This window comes from Hyperolius riggenbachi, chromosome 12 (genome assembly GCF_040937935.1).
Source record: "Hyperolius riggenbachi isolate aHypRig1 chromosome 12, aHypRig1.pri, whole genome shotgun sequence".
In the NCBI taxonomy this organism is placed as follows: Eukaryota; Metazoa; Chordata; class Amphibia; order Anura; family Hyperoliidae; genus Hyperolius; species Hyperolius riggenbachi.
Window position 1 is genome coordinate 83,106,647 of NC_090657.1, and position 14,245 is coordinate 83,120,891.

The window sequence follows — 14,245 nt, forward strand, 5'->3', positions numbered from 1 at the left end:
GCAGAAGAAGAAGAAGGTGAAGAAGAAGAAGGTGAAGAAGAAGAAGCAGAAGAAGAAGAAGCAGAAGAAGAAGAAGCAGAAGAAGAAGGTGAAGAAGAAGAAGGTGAAGAAGAAGAAGCAGAAGAAGAAGCAGAAGAAGAAGGTGAAGAAGAAGAAGAAGCAGAAGAAGAAGAAGAAGGTGAAGAAGAAGAAGCAGAAGAAGAAGGTGAAGAAGAAGCAGAAGCAGAAGAAGAAGGTGAAGAAGAAGAAGAAGCAGAAGCAGAAGAAGAAGGTGAGGAAGAAGAAGCAGAAGCAGAAGAAGAAGGTGAAGCAGAAGCAGAAGCAGAAGAAGAAGGCGAAGAAGAAGAAGAAGAAGCAGAAGAAGAAGCAGAAGAAGAAGGTGAAGAAGAAGCAGAAGAAGAAGGTGAAGAAGAAGAAGAAGAAGCAGAAGGTGAAGAAGAAGAAGAAGAAGCAGAAGAAGAAGGTGAAGAAGAAGAAGACGCAGAGGAAGAAGGTGAAGAAGAAGAAGAAGAAGCAGAAGAAGAAGGTGAAGAAGAAGTAAAAGCAGAAGAAGAAGGTGAAGAAGAAGTAAAAGCAGAAGAAGAAGCAGAAGCAGAAGAAGAAGGTGAAGAAGAAGAAGAAGCAGAAGAAGAAGGTGAAGAAGAAGAAGCAGAAGAAGAAGGTGAAGAAGAAGAAGAAGAAGCAGAAGAAGAAGAAGAAGGTGAAGAAGAAGAAGAAGCAGAAGAAGAAGGTGAAGAAGAAGAAGAAGCAGAAGAAGAAGGTGAAGAAGAAGCAGAAGAAGAAGAAGCAGAAGAAGAAGAAGCAGAAGAAGAAGAAGGTGAAGAAGAAGAAGCAGAAGAAGAAGCAGAAGAAGAAGGTGAAGAAGAAGAAGCAGAAGAAGAAGCAGAAGAAGAAGGTGAAGAAGAAGGTGAAGAAGAAGGTGAAGAAGAAGAAGCAGAAGAAGAAGGTGAAGAAGAAGGTGAAGAAGAAGAAGCAGAAGAAGAAGGTAAAGAAGAAGAAGAAGCAGAAGAAGAAGGTGAAGAAGAAGCAGAAGCAGAAGAAGAAGGTGAAGAAGAAGAAGAAGCAGAAGGTGAAGAAGAAGAAGAAGCAGAAGCAGAAGAAGAAGGTGAGGAAGAAGAAGCAGAAGCAGAAGAAGAAGGTGAAGCAGAAGAAGAAGCAGAAGCAGAAGAAGAAGGTGAAGAAGAAGAAGAAGCAGAAGAAGAAGGTGAAGAAGAAGCAGAAGAAGAAGGTGAAGAAGAAGAAGAAGCAGAAGAAGAAGGTGAAGAAGAAGCAGAAGAAGAAGGTGAAGAAGAAGAAGAAGAAGAAGAAGCAGAAGCAGAAGAAGAAGGTGAAGAAGAAGAAGCAGAAGAAGAAGGTGAAGAAGAAGAAAAAGAAGCAGAAGAAGAAGGTGAAGAAGAAGTAAAAGCAGAAGCAGAAGAAGAAGGTGAAGAAGAAGTAAAAGCAGAAGAAGAAGCAGAAGCAGAAGAAGGTGAAGAAGAAGCAGAAGAAGAAGGTGAAGAAGAAGAAGCAGAAGAAGAAGGTGAAGAAGAAGAAGAAGAAGCAGAAGAAGAAGGTGAAGAAGAAGAAGAAGAAGAAGGTGAAGAAGAAGAAGAAGCAGAAGAAGAAGGTGAAGAAGAAGCAGAAGAAGAAGAAGAAGGTGAAGAAGAAGCAGAAGAAGAAGAAGAAGGTGAAGAAGAAGAAGGTGAAGAAGAAGAAGCAGAAGAAGAAGCAGAAGAAGAAGAAGCAGAAGAAGAAGAAGGTGAAGAAGAAGAAGGTGAAGAAGAAGAAGCAGAAGAAGAAGAAGCAGAAGAAGAAGAAGCAGAAGAAGAAGGTGAAGAAGAAGAAGGTGAAGAAGAAGAAGCAGAAGAAGAAGCAGAAGAAGAAGGTGAAGAAGAAGAAGAAGCAGAAGAAGAAGAAGAAGGTGAAGAAGAAGAAGCAGAAGAAGAAGGTGAAGAAGAAGCAGAAGCAGAAGAAGAAGGTGAAGAAGAAGAAGAAGCAGAAGCAGAAGAAGAAGGTGAGGAAGAAGAAGCAGAAGCAGAAGAAGAAGGTGAAGCAGAAGCAGAAGCAGAAGAAGAAGGCGAAGAAGAAGAAGAAGAAGCAGAAGAAGAAGCAGAAGAAGAAGGTGAAGAAGAAGCAGAAGAAGAAGGTGAAGAAGAAGAAGAAGAAGCAGAAGGTGAAGAAGAAGAAGAAGAAGCAGAAGAAGAAGGTGAAGAAGAAGAAGACGCAGAGGAAGAAGGTGAAGAAGAAGAAGAAGAAGCAGAAGAAGAAGGTGAAGAAGAAGTAAAAGCAGAAGAAGAAGGTGAAGAAGAAGTAAAAGCAGAAGAAGAAGCAGAAGCAGAAGAAGAAGGTGAAGAAGAAGAAGAAGCAGAAGAAGAAGGTGAAGAAGAAGCAGAAGAAGAAGGTGAAGAAGAAGAAGCAGAAGAAGAAGGTGAAGAAGAAGAAGAAGAAGCAGAAGAAGAAGGTGAAGAAGAAGAAGAAGCAGAAGAAGAAGGTGAAGAAGAAGAAGAAGCAGAAGAAGAAGGTGAAGAAGAAGCAGAAGAAGAAGAAGCAGAAGAAGAAGAAGGTGAAGAAGAAGAAGCAGAAGAAGAAGCAGAAGAAGAAGGTGAAGAAGAAGAAGCAGAAGAAGAAGCAGAAGAAGAAGGTGAAGAAGAAGGTGAAGAAGAAGGTGAAGAAGAAGAAGCAGAAGAAGAAGGTGAAGAAGAAGGTGAAGAAGAAGAAGCAGAAGAAGAAGGTAAAGAAGAAGAAGAAGCAGAAGAAGAAGGTGAAGAAGAAGCAGAAGCAGAAGAAGAAGGTGAAGAAGAAGAAGAAGCAGAAGGTGAAGAAGAAGAAGAAGCAGAAGCAGAAGAAGAAGGTGAGGAAGAAGAAGCAGAAGCAGAAGAAGAAGGTGAAGCAGAAGAAGAAGCAGAAGCAGAAGAAGAAGGTGAAGAAGAAGAAGAAGGTGAAGAAGAAGCAGAAGAAGAAGGTGAAGAAGAAGAAGAAGCAGAAGAAGAAGGTGAAGAAGAAGCAGAAGAAGAAGGTGAAGAAGAAGAAGAAGAAGAAGAAGAAGAAGCAGAAGCAGAAGAAGAAGGTGAAGAAGAAGAAGCAGAAGAAGAAGGTGAAGAAGAAGAAAAAGAAGCAGAAGAAGAAGGTGAAGAAGAAGTAAAAGCAGAAGCAGAAGAAGAAGGTGAAGAAGAAGTAAAAGCAGAAGAAGAAGCAGAAGCAGAAGAAGGTGAAGAAGAAGCAGAAGAAGAAGGTGAAGAAGAAGAAGCAGAAGAAGAAGGTGAAGAAGAAGAAGAAGAAGCAGAAGAAGAAGGTGAAGAAGAAGAAGAAGAAGAAGGTGAAGAAGAAGAAGAAGCAGAAGAAGAAGGTGAAGAAGAAGCAGAAGAAGAAGAAGAAGGTGAAGAAGAAGCAGAAGAAGAAGAAGAAGGTGAAGAAGAAGCAGAAGAAGAAGAAGAAGAAGAAGAAGCAGAAGAAGAAGGTGAAGCAGAAGAAGAAGGTGAAGAAGAAGAAGAAGCAGAAGAAGAAGAAGGTGAAGAAGAAGAAGCAGAAGAAGAAGGTGAAGAAGAAGAAGAAGCAGAAGAAGAAGGTGAAGAAGAAGAAGAAGCAGAAGAAGAAGAAGGTGAAGAAGAAGAAGAAGCAGAAGAAGAAGGTGAAGAAGAAGAAGAAGCAGGTGCAGAAGAAGAAGAAGCAGGTGCAGAAGAAGCAGGTGCAGAAGAAGAAGAAGCAGGTGCAGAAGAAGAAGAAGAAGAAGGAGAAGGAGAAGGAGGAGAAGGAGAAGGAGAAGAAGAACTAGGTGAAGAAGAAGAAGAACCACATGATGAAGAAGAACCATGTGAAGAAGAAGATGAAAAACCAAGTGAAGATTAACAAGATGAAGAAGAAGAAGAAGAACCAGGTGAAGAAGAAGAAGAACAAGGTGGTGAAGGAGAAGATGGTGAAGATGATGGTGAGAAAGAAGATGGTGAAAAAGAAAAAGACGGTGAAGAAAAAGAAGGTGAAGAATTCAAATCAAATTCTATGGTCGTGATCACGGCCGAATCTGGATTTGACCCGGACCCGAATGCACTTGAATCGAATTTGGGTGCATTCGAGCATCCCTGCTTGTAAGGGTTTTTCACCTTCCTCTGGATCAACAGGCATATGTGAGGGAGCAGGCTGGTGTTGTACTTTGTTTTCTGGTTGAACTCGGACGTATGTCTTTTTTCAACCCAAATAACTACGTAACTATGTATCTGCAATAAAGTTTCTAGAAAGTGTAATACGTTCTTTTATTATGCATGGAGTATGATCTCAAAAGTGGGTGGGCTTACAGGAGGTTAAACAGTATTTTTATATTAATAGCCCCTCCTTCTTAGAGCTTGCCCTGGTGATCTAGTTCTTCCTTCTTTTGTGTGTTGCTTTTACTGGGGTCTATTTTTCCTTGGCAGTCTAGTGGTCCCCACTCCCCATTTATAACTTTCCCTGGTAGCCTAGCGTTTCCCCCACCCTATCTTATAGCTTAGTCTAGTAGTCTAGTGCAGGGCTTTTCAACTTTTTCACTAATTGTACCACTTATTTTCCCTGAAAATTTTCAAGTACCACCAGTGTGCCTGCGCAGTTGAGCAGACCCGATCTGGCTCAGTTGCATCTGCCGGAGCCTGAGCAGAGAGCTGTTACTGCGCATACGCAAATGCCTACAAGCCCTGACAAGGAGATCTTTGGGTATCCTAGCTCTGGATTCCCTCTATTGAGGAGGAAGGTGGAAGCCTCTTTAGGATCCAGAGGTTTCCGCCTCCAGAGCTAAATAACCCCCAGGGACACTGTTCTTTTTTTTCTTACAGGGTACACTTATTGCTTTTCTTACAGGTACAGCTGCCGGGTTACCGCTGATCTTAGGTACACTCAGATCAGGGGTAACCTGGCAGCAGTGAAGAGACAGCCAGGGGAACTGTGCACAGTGATGGCGTGTATACTTCAAATACAAAAAAATATAGAAATTTAGATATGTGGTTTTGTTCAGTCGGGTCATACCCACTTTCAAATTTATCTCACTGTGTTTTGTTCATACTTCAAATACAAGTGAGCAGTGATGTCACTTCCTGTATTTGAAGTATATGTGCCATCAATGTGCATCGTTCGCCTGGCTGATCTGAGGTCTGAAGTATTGAGGCAGCACAGTAAGAAGCAAGTGAAGGGGAGTGAACTTTGAGGAGACAGGACCAGGACAAGTGGCAGGAAAACCTGTCACGTACCACCCGGCCAACAGCAGAGTACCACTGGTGGTACGCGTACCACAGGTTGAAAAGCCCTGGTCTAGTGGTTTCCCCCTCCCCCCTTTATAGCTCATCCTAGATGTCTAGTGGTCCCTCCAAACCCTTTCTCTGGTAGCCTCTTTTTACCTCCACTCCCACCCCTTATAGCTGTTTCTGGTAGTCTCTCCCACCCCCTCATAGCTTTCACTAGTAGTCTAGTGGTCCCTCCCACCTCCCCTTACAGATTTTTCTGATGGTCTAGTGTTTCCTCCCCCTCTCTCGTGACATTCCCTCATGGGATAGCAGTTCCCTCCTCTTTCTTACAGCCCTCACAGGTAGTCTAGTGATCCTAATCATCCTAATCACACCCCTTGCATCCGTAGCTGGAATCGATGCTGTTAGGGATCGTTTCCATATAACGCGCTTTCAGGTGCGCTTATGGAAATGCGATCGCAGGGACAGCAGGCAGTGCATAGACTGCACTGTGTGCCGTTTCAATTCAAGCTCGATGATTCACCGCTGAATCGCTGCATATGGTTTGCTGCATTTTGGGACGCTTCAGCCCATGATCCCATTCAGTACAATGAATGGAATAAAAAGTCCCGCCCCCAACCGGGATTGACGTGCACACACGGAGCACTGCACTGAATGGAAATTATCTTTTACCTCTCCCCACTCCTGTGGTGACCATGGCACTCCCTTGAAGAAATGAGATAATGGGCAAACTACTGAAGCCTGGCCAGAGGACATGTACAGTAAATAATCACATACTTTTAGGCCCTTTAATATAGAAGCCTACAAATAAAAAGAAAAGTTATAATTCCTAAACTAAGAGGGTTATAAATAAGTTACAGCCAGCAGCTAACATAATTTTGTCGGCGTTTGAATTCAGGAGAATGGATTCGGAAACCCGAATTCTCCTGCAGCCCACACTTCAGCACCCGAAGCAGTGGACAGGGTCACAGGGAGCCCACTTACTTGCGCTTCACATGACTCCAATCATTCCTCTTTCCAGCTTATGCCCCCTCATATTATCTTGCCCTTCTGACTTCAATGCATTCATGGATGACAAAAATGTGCACAAAATTCTATTTTGGAAAACTTTAGAAGAATCAAGATAGCCATATTTATTCATCAAAAGGGCTGGATTTCTTAAAAAGGGCTCACAGGCCTGGGCCTTGGGGGCAACTGGACATAAAAAAGGGGTTGCTGCATATAGAAGAGAAGCCTAAAAATGGAGAAGGAAGACTGCAAATTAGGAGCAACACTCGAAAGAGGAGAGTTGCAGGTCAATGGAGCTGTAGGCGAAATAGCGGGACTGTTGTACATGGAATGGGAGGGGCACTGTTGCACGTGGAATGGGAGGGGCACTGTTGCACATGGAATGGGAGGGGAACTGTTGCACGTGGAATGGGAGGGGCACTCTTGCACATGGAATGGGAGGGGCACTCTTGCACATGGAATGGGAGGGGCACTCTTGCACATGGATGAGGAGAAACAATAAGTTGGCCTGCGGCAGAAAAAGTATAAACCTGGTCGTGTTCGTCACTATTCAGCAGCTGAATTTTCTATGCCAGAGGTAAGGTCTAATGGATATTTATCTTGCCACATCTACAAATAGCAAAGCCTGTTGTTTGAAAGGCGCAGACTTGGTCTGGCACATAAGCCATTGTTTGAGAACCTAAGGTTCAACACACACCATACAATATTGGTTGTTCAATCTTACCACTTTCATGTAGTATAAGAGCTTATCCAATCAATCATACAAGGTATTTTCAATCTGTTGGCCCTTATACTACATAGATTTGGTAAATCTGTACAACAATGATTGTATGGTGTGTGTTGAGCTACTTTAAGCTACATACATACACGTCTAAAGTTGGCTGAAGCGGCCAATAACAACCGCTTCAGCCAAAAGTCAGACATGAGTACTGTTGCCCTTGACCGCCACCCTGCAAGCAATCTGCCCAGCAGATCATCTTGGCAGAGCAACAGCCAACTTAATTGTGTGTGCCGCTCCCCACATGATGTCACGCACGTAACGTTCTGTTATCCCCTCCCCCCCATAGCAACAGAGCATGTTGTCGGCTATACAGCTGACGTTGCGTCTGACAGCATGGCCCAATGATGACACCGACGGGGATCGGGTCCCAATCCCCATCAGGCGACATCAGTCAAACATAAGAGGCAGAGGATCAACAGAACAGCCAGGCAATGTGCATTATTTAAAAGGAAATAAATATGGCAGCCTCCATGTCACTTTCACTTCAGGTGTGCTATGAAATGTATTGCTTGTTAACGCTTTCTCTTCATATAAAACTATGAAGCAGCTTTTGTTCAGTAGGTTGGTGGGAGATAGAGGTAGGAAAGCAAGGGGATCCCAAGGCAGCTGAGTTGAGTCTGCATATTGTCTCCTATAGAGAAGGCAACAAAGTTGTTCATATGCAGAGGCAAGTGATCAGTTGATAGACTTATAAGGCTCTGATTTGCTGGTCATTAGTGGTGTTTTTAGGTTATGTGATTTACTGTATGGCATATGGCCTGCTTAACACATGATGCATATTATATGGTTAGGGCCATATTTAGCACTAGGCGCAAGCCTAGAGGCAACAGTGTGCTAAAAGGAGACCAAACTGGCCACCTCATGCCACACTGATGTCACCGCCCACAGAGGATAGAGCTGGATGGTCCCACTATCCTGACTGCCCATGCAGCTGTCTCTGCTCCTTGGCCAGTGACATCAGTGCAGTTCCAGGATTGCAAATGAGGGCAGGGAAAGGGGCTAGACAGCACAGTTGCCATGCTGTTTGGCAGGGGAACCGGCATTTACATAGGAATTTGTAGGGTCGCTAGTTTGGAAAAGGGCTGAGTTTGGGCAGAGTCTAGGGTGCCAGAACTTCCATGCCTATATGCTCCTGAGATGTAAATCTGGCCCCGGTAAAAAGGGATAGACAAGTGACGCATTAAAATAGGGGCTATAGAATGTAAACTGAGCCACATTCTTTTATACCATGTTCATCATTCAGCCCCAGCTGCAGGCCATTGCAACCACGCCCGACGTACACGCTGTCAACCTGCCCAACTACTCTTTCTATAGTGCCCAGAGGTGTCCCAGCAGTGCCGGGACAAGGTTATCCAGCACTAGAGGCATTGTAAAGTGCGCCTCCTCCCATCTCGAATAGTGCCTGTCCAGGTATAGGTAGCAAAAATGTCCCCAGGATTTGGAAGAACTCCTGCCCAGTTTATTTAGCCAGATGTGCCCCCATTATTAGGTAGTTTCCCCAAGTATAGATAGCCAGATGTGCCCCCATTATTAGATAGCTCCCCAGTATAGATAGCCAGATATGCTCCCAGTATTAGGTAGATTCCACCCAGTATAGATAGCTAGATGTGCCCCCAGTATTTGGTAGGTGCCCCCAGTTTAGATAGGCAGATGTGCCCCCAGTATTAGGTAGGTTTCTCACCCCATTAGGCACCCTGCACACTGCAAATCCGTTTTGTGATTCCGTTTCCGATTTTCAATTCCAATTTTCCCTGTATGCAATCATCAGAAAAACGGAGGGAAAACCGCAGCATGCAGTAACGATTAAAAATGGGAATAGGAATCGGATGTAAAAAACGATTAAAAATATCGGAATGGCATGCAGTGTGCAGGGAGCCTTATAGGTAGCCAGATGTGCCTCCAGTCAGGGGTGTAGCAATAGCCATAGTAACCATAGCAGCTGCTATGGGGCCCTGGAGCATAGGGGGCCCAGTGGGTTCTTAATGTATTCACCATTAACTTTGTGTTTCTCCACCCTCTGACGTTGTCTCCATGAACTATGTGCAGAGTTAATTGCATGAGAATGTAAATTGGCGTAATTAACTCATATCCATAGGGTAGGGGCAGATGGCATTGCTTAAGAGTGCCCCATGAAAGTTTTGAGGGTATGAGGGCCCTGGGGGCCCCATGATCTGAGGGCCCCATGAAAGTTTTGCTATGGAGCCCCATAATCTCAAACTACGCCACCTCCTCCAGCATTATGTAGCACCCAGAGTTCACTCACGTAGCATATGGCTGGGCAAGGGAGGCACTCAGGTAGCCACGCTCTGTTCTCAGAGGCTGATGCCTCCCCAGATCGTTTGCAATCATAGTGATTGCCCTCCTGATTCTGCTGCACGCTAACAACACCACTACTGGGCATAGAAGCAGTGTATACAACCAGTATCAAAAGAGCAAAATGATGTAAAGTGTAGCTTATGTGTAGCAGAACTCATGGAGAAGCATGTGATCAGTATCATCAGGTGATGTGTAAAGGTCCGTACACACGCCGGACTGGAGGCAACGACGGGTCCGTCGTCACCTCCCGCTGGGTGGGCGTTCCAGCGATAGTCCGGCGTGTGTACAGTCTGCCGGCGGAATGATACGGCTGTTTCAGAGCGATCCGCCGAAACAGCCGTATCAGTCTGCAGACAGACTGTACACACGCCGGACTGTCGCTGGAACGCCCACCCAGTGGGAGGTGACGACGGACCCGTCGTTGCCTCCAGTCCGGCGTGTGTATGGACCTTAAGGCTCTGGTCTGCTGCGATCACTTCCTTGCCCAGCAAATCAAAGTATTGCAAATCTATCACCTGATCAAATCAGTTCAATGGTTCTCCATCCTTTTGCAGGTATCAGTCACACCTACCACCTGACCTGGCCACAAATACAAGAATGTCTGGAGACGTTTGCAGTTGTATCACCTGACCCATCTATATACAAGATTCACGACTCACCTATTTTGTCAATGGTTTATTCCATTGACAAAATAATCACACCATCAGAACGCTCCATATCTTGCCAACATGACATTTAAACTGCTAACATTTGTATCTAGTGAAATGCCTGCTTAGCATATAAACAGACCACCTCTGCTTAGTCTCTAATATTTTATTTGCTGGAGAGTGGAGACAATAAACAACCAGCCTAGTCGGGCTGTGACAGCTCACTTGTCAGCAGCATTATTGGCTGTCAAATAGTTGCCGTTTAGCCCACACTTGTATACGTGCGATTGTATACAAATGCGGTACGATCCGTAGACACGGGCAATGCAGTGAAGAAGATTAGGTGACACTGATCACCCTTTAGTGCTGGTTCCGTTATGAAACAAGGATCCCATGATGTATACTCTTATCAATGTACAAACATACACCCCAGTACCCAAACACCCCCATTTGGGTAGTAGTACTGTCACTCACGCGTTGCCAACATAGATCCGAGGGAAGACCTCATTGAAGTGCTGGGAGGGGAGGCTGTAGTAGCCGCCATCGTGGACCAGAAGCTCGTTTAGAGCTTGAACGGAGATCTCATAGTCCGACATAGCCAAGGCCTGCGACTGACAGAGAGCACAACACCCGATCCGGGTAGCCTGGAGCACTGTTGTCAACTGTCAGTAAATTTATGGACAGTCTGTCAATAAAGTGATTTTTTTCCCCTGTCCGTGTGGTCCGTAAGTAACTCATAAGGTCCGAGAAAACAAGCTCTCTGCAGCAATGCTCTACTATAGAGATAAGGAATTACACACACGCACACACAGTGTTTCTCTCCCTCCTGCCTCCTCCCCCTTCCCTCCTCCCTTTCGCTTCAGCTCAGCATGTAGAGCCATCAGACACAGGCTGGGCGCTGGAATGACTAGTCTGTGACATGTCCACACAGGAACAGCTGGCTAGCAGTGAAGAATTGAGGGGAGCCAGCCTGATAAATTTCCTATATAACTGTACTTCAATGATAGCACCTTCATTTCATCAATTTGCTCTGCTCATAAGGTTGTGTTCTGTGTGTGATGTTCACAAATAGTTCCCGTTATTGCTGAACTAATTAGCCTTAATTTTATCACCCTTGAGCCGAATACTCTCCTAACGATGCAAGAAGATGGATCACAGCGACGTCCGTTGACGACCAGCGTTCCCCAATCCGATTGTTCTGCTGGCGAGTAAGCGCGACGCCATGCGTGAACGAGATTTCAAACAATCTCGTTACTTTGTGTGGGAGTCGTCAGCGATTGTAAAGATCCGATCCAAGGTGACGGTCATCGATGCACGTTGCCAAACATTGCTTGTGTACTCGCACCTCTATTCTCATATCGCGAGATTGCAGAATCGATTGCTCATCACTCGAAAAAATCGCTGGTTGACTAAAAAATCGTTGGAAAAATCAGGTAGTGGGTATGGGCCTTTAGGTTAGGGGAAAGGTATTGTTATACCTTGTATTATAATTTCAGTTTACAGTCGATTTGATGTTTTGTCTGATCACATATCTGAGCAACTAAAACTGTAAAGCGTATGTCTACCTTTAACACGATTATTTTACAAAAAAAAAAAAATGATGTTCAATCCTTCGGACTTGAAATACATTATTTATCAAACATCACTTTGATTTATGATTGATTAGACATTTTATCTAATCAAATGTCCATGATAATGCCAGTGTCACAAAACTGATTTCGGATTGGGACCAGGGAGACTTCAGGGAGCTGGAAGAAGCCCCTCTCACGTCAGGTGTCCTTTAACCTGAATTAGTATGTAAGTCGACATACACTGTGCTACCCCTGTCCCCTGTGCCTCCATTGTCCCACTGAAAGCCAACTCTGCCCCCTTGTGACTCCTGCCACCTCTGTCTTCCTGTGCCTCCTCCCTCTGCCTTCAGTGTCTCCCTGTGCCTCCAAAGTATCCCTCTGCGCCACCTCTGTCTCCCTGTATCTCTTATGATAAACCTCTTCCTCCTGTGCCTCCAGTGTCCCCCTCTGTGCCTCCAGTGTCCCCTCATCCTGTTCTTCTGTGTCCCCTTTGTGCCTTCAGGTCCTTCTCCTCTTGTCCTGTGCTCCCTATGTACTGCCTGTGCTTCTCAGTGCTTCCTTCACACTGTCATTCTGTACCCCTTTGTGCCTTCTCCTGTCATCCTGTGCACCCTCTTGTCCCCCTCTGAGCCTCCTGCTGTTCCCCCTCTGTGTCCGCTTCTGTCCCCCTGTGCCACTGCCATTCTGTGTGACCATCTGTCCCCCTCTGCGCCTCCTCCCATCTCCATGCAGCTCCATACCTCCTTCTGCCCCCATCTGTGCCATCTTCCATTCCTATGTGGCTCCGTCAGTCCCCCTCTGTGCTTCCATCCACCTCTTGTTCCTTCTTCCTCCATCCATCTCATGTTTCTCCTTCTGTCCCCCTCTGTGCCTCCATCAATCCCCTGTGCCTCATTCTTGGAATAAATGCAGTATTCAGCATCGACAAAAGGTGCACGTTTTTTTTTTCTGCTGATGGACATTATCTGTTCCAGAGCTTGAAGAGACACCTGAAGGTGCAATGTTTTGACAAAATTCCTGACATCAAACATACCGCTGAGAGCTGGTTTGGGCTCCTACCAAATGACTCTTGTTTGAATGGTCTAGAAAAACTGTAACTACGCTGTACCAAGTACATCAGTCTCAGGGGGAAATATTTTTGATAAATGTGTTATTTCATAATTCTGGTCCCTCTTATGTTGCAATCAGGGGCGTAACTAGAAGTCCCCGGGCCCCCCTGCAAGAATTTGAGCGGCCCCCCCACCCTGGGGCCCGCTCATGGCTGTTTTGGGGGGGCAGGAGGGGTCGCAGCATGAGGGGAGAGCTTTGCACATCAGCGGGGATGGGAGACAGTCCCCCCCCCCCCCCCTCCCTCACCTCGGGCTCTCCCCTCTGCGCTCCCCTCCTGCATCTAAGTATCAGCAGCGGCTATAATTACCTCCATTCACCACCGGAGGTATCCAATCTGCAAGGGCTTCACATTACTTCCTGTTTTAAGCCCTTGCAGATCGGCAACCTACGTGGTGAATGGAGGTAATTATAGCTGCTGCCGCCACCGCTGCTGCCACTTAGATAGATGCAGGAGGGAAGCGCAGAGGGGAGAGCCCGAGGTGAGGGGGGGGACTGTCCCCCCTCCCCACTGATGTGCAAAGCTCTCTCCTCATGCTGCGACCCCTCCTGCCCCCCCAAAACGGCCATGAGCGGGCCCCAGGGGGGCCCCGGTCCCACTGCTGGGGCTGCTTTCCCTATTGTTACGCCAGTGGTTGCAATGAATCCATTTTACATTTTACCAGGTCCATTCCTACACATTCCATTTTGCTAACTTTTTGCATCCGATGTACATTATATCAAACCATTATATCAAACCATAAGAGGAATGTTTGACAACTTCCTGTTTTATGGAGAGGTGGGCTTTTTTCAATGTAAATATAGAGAAAATAGTACTAAAATAGACCAGCACAGAGCACATTTTTTATTTAGCAGCTCCCTTTTAGTACAATGAAGACTTTGAGCTGCTCCTATTTTTTTTATCTGCGAATATGACAGAATTTTTTTTTTCACTATTGGTTATCCTTGGCATTGATGGGCGTTTAAAGCTATACGGCTCTCCATACACCAGCGGTTCTGGTTACAAGCCTGGCTTCAGGGGCATAAAGAGATCATTTGCATATTCAGTAGTAGTGCATTGTGGGTAACCACGGATGTTCACTTAAAGCTGAATTATGGTAAATACCTTCTGTTTTAAGAAGGCAAACCACACTAAACAATGCTTTTTAGTAGGAGGCTTTTAGGTCTCTTTTAGTCCCCTATACTTTCCTAATGGTTTTGGGACACCCCAAGCTGCTTGGTAACTCCATATTATACTAGTGATCTGATCTCTCCACGCACCCAGAAAAGAGCAGTTTACTGAGATATATGCGGACCTGAGAGGACACCCCGATTTTATTTTTTAAATTATCAAATGTCACCTCACTGTCTGTAAGTACTGCTTTAAATATCCTAATCTATAATACTCCCCACCTGTAAGCTCTAACCTTCTAATCATCATTCCTTTCTATTTTCTAAACTGTTCTAGGTTTGAATGTCTTTTGCACATGGTCAAAACAGATCTGCAAAAGGATACCAAGCTGCGGAAAGCTACTCTACGTGGCAGAAAATGTCAAGTATTCTTCCATTTTCCAATCAGTGTGCAAACAATCTATTTTTTTTTTAGTTTCCTGATTCCTGATCTCTCAGGCCCCATTCACACTTACAAAATGC

At 45.2% G+C, this 14,245-nt stretch overlaps 2 protein-coding genes across 2 annotated transcripts in view; one reads left to right on the forward strand and one right to left on the reverse strand.

Annotated features, from left to right (window-relative positions):
• Positions 1-10,762, reverse strand: part of DUSP3 (dual specificity phosphatase 3) — a 220,908-nt gene extending 210,146 nt beyond the window's left edge. Inside the window, exon 1 of the mRNA XM_068263242.1 lies at positions 10,410-10,762. Within this exon, the coding sequence (XP_068119343.1) occupies positions 10,410-10,531 (122 nt within the window). The 5' untranslated portion in view covers positions 10,532-10,762. The remainder of the gene's footprint in view (positions 1-10,409) is intronic.
• Positions 2,383-3,516, forward strand: LOC137541886 (cilia- and flagella-associated protein 251-like; the record flags this gene model as incomplete). The annotated part of the gene is made up of 1 exon (XM_068263431.1): positions 2,383-3,516. A coding segment is annotated over one exon (1,134 nt), but the record flags the coding sequence as incomplete, so codon positions are not given.
• Positions 10,763-14,245: the final 3,483 nt, after the last annotated feature.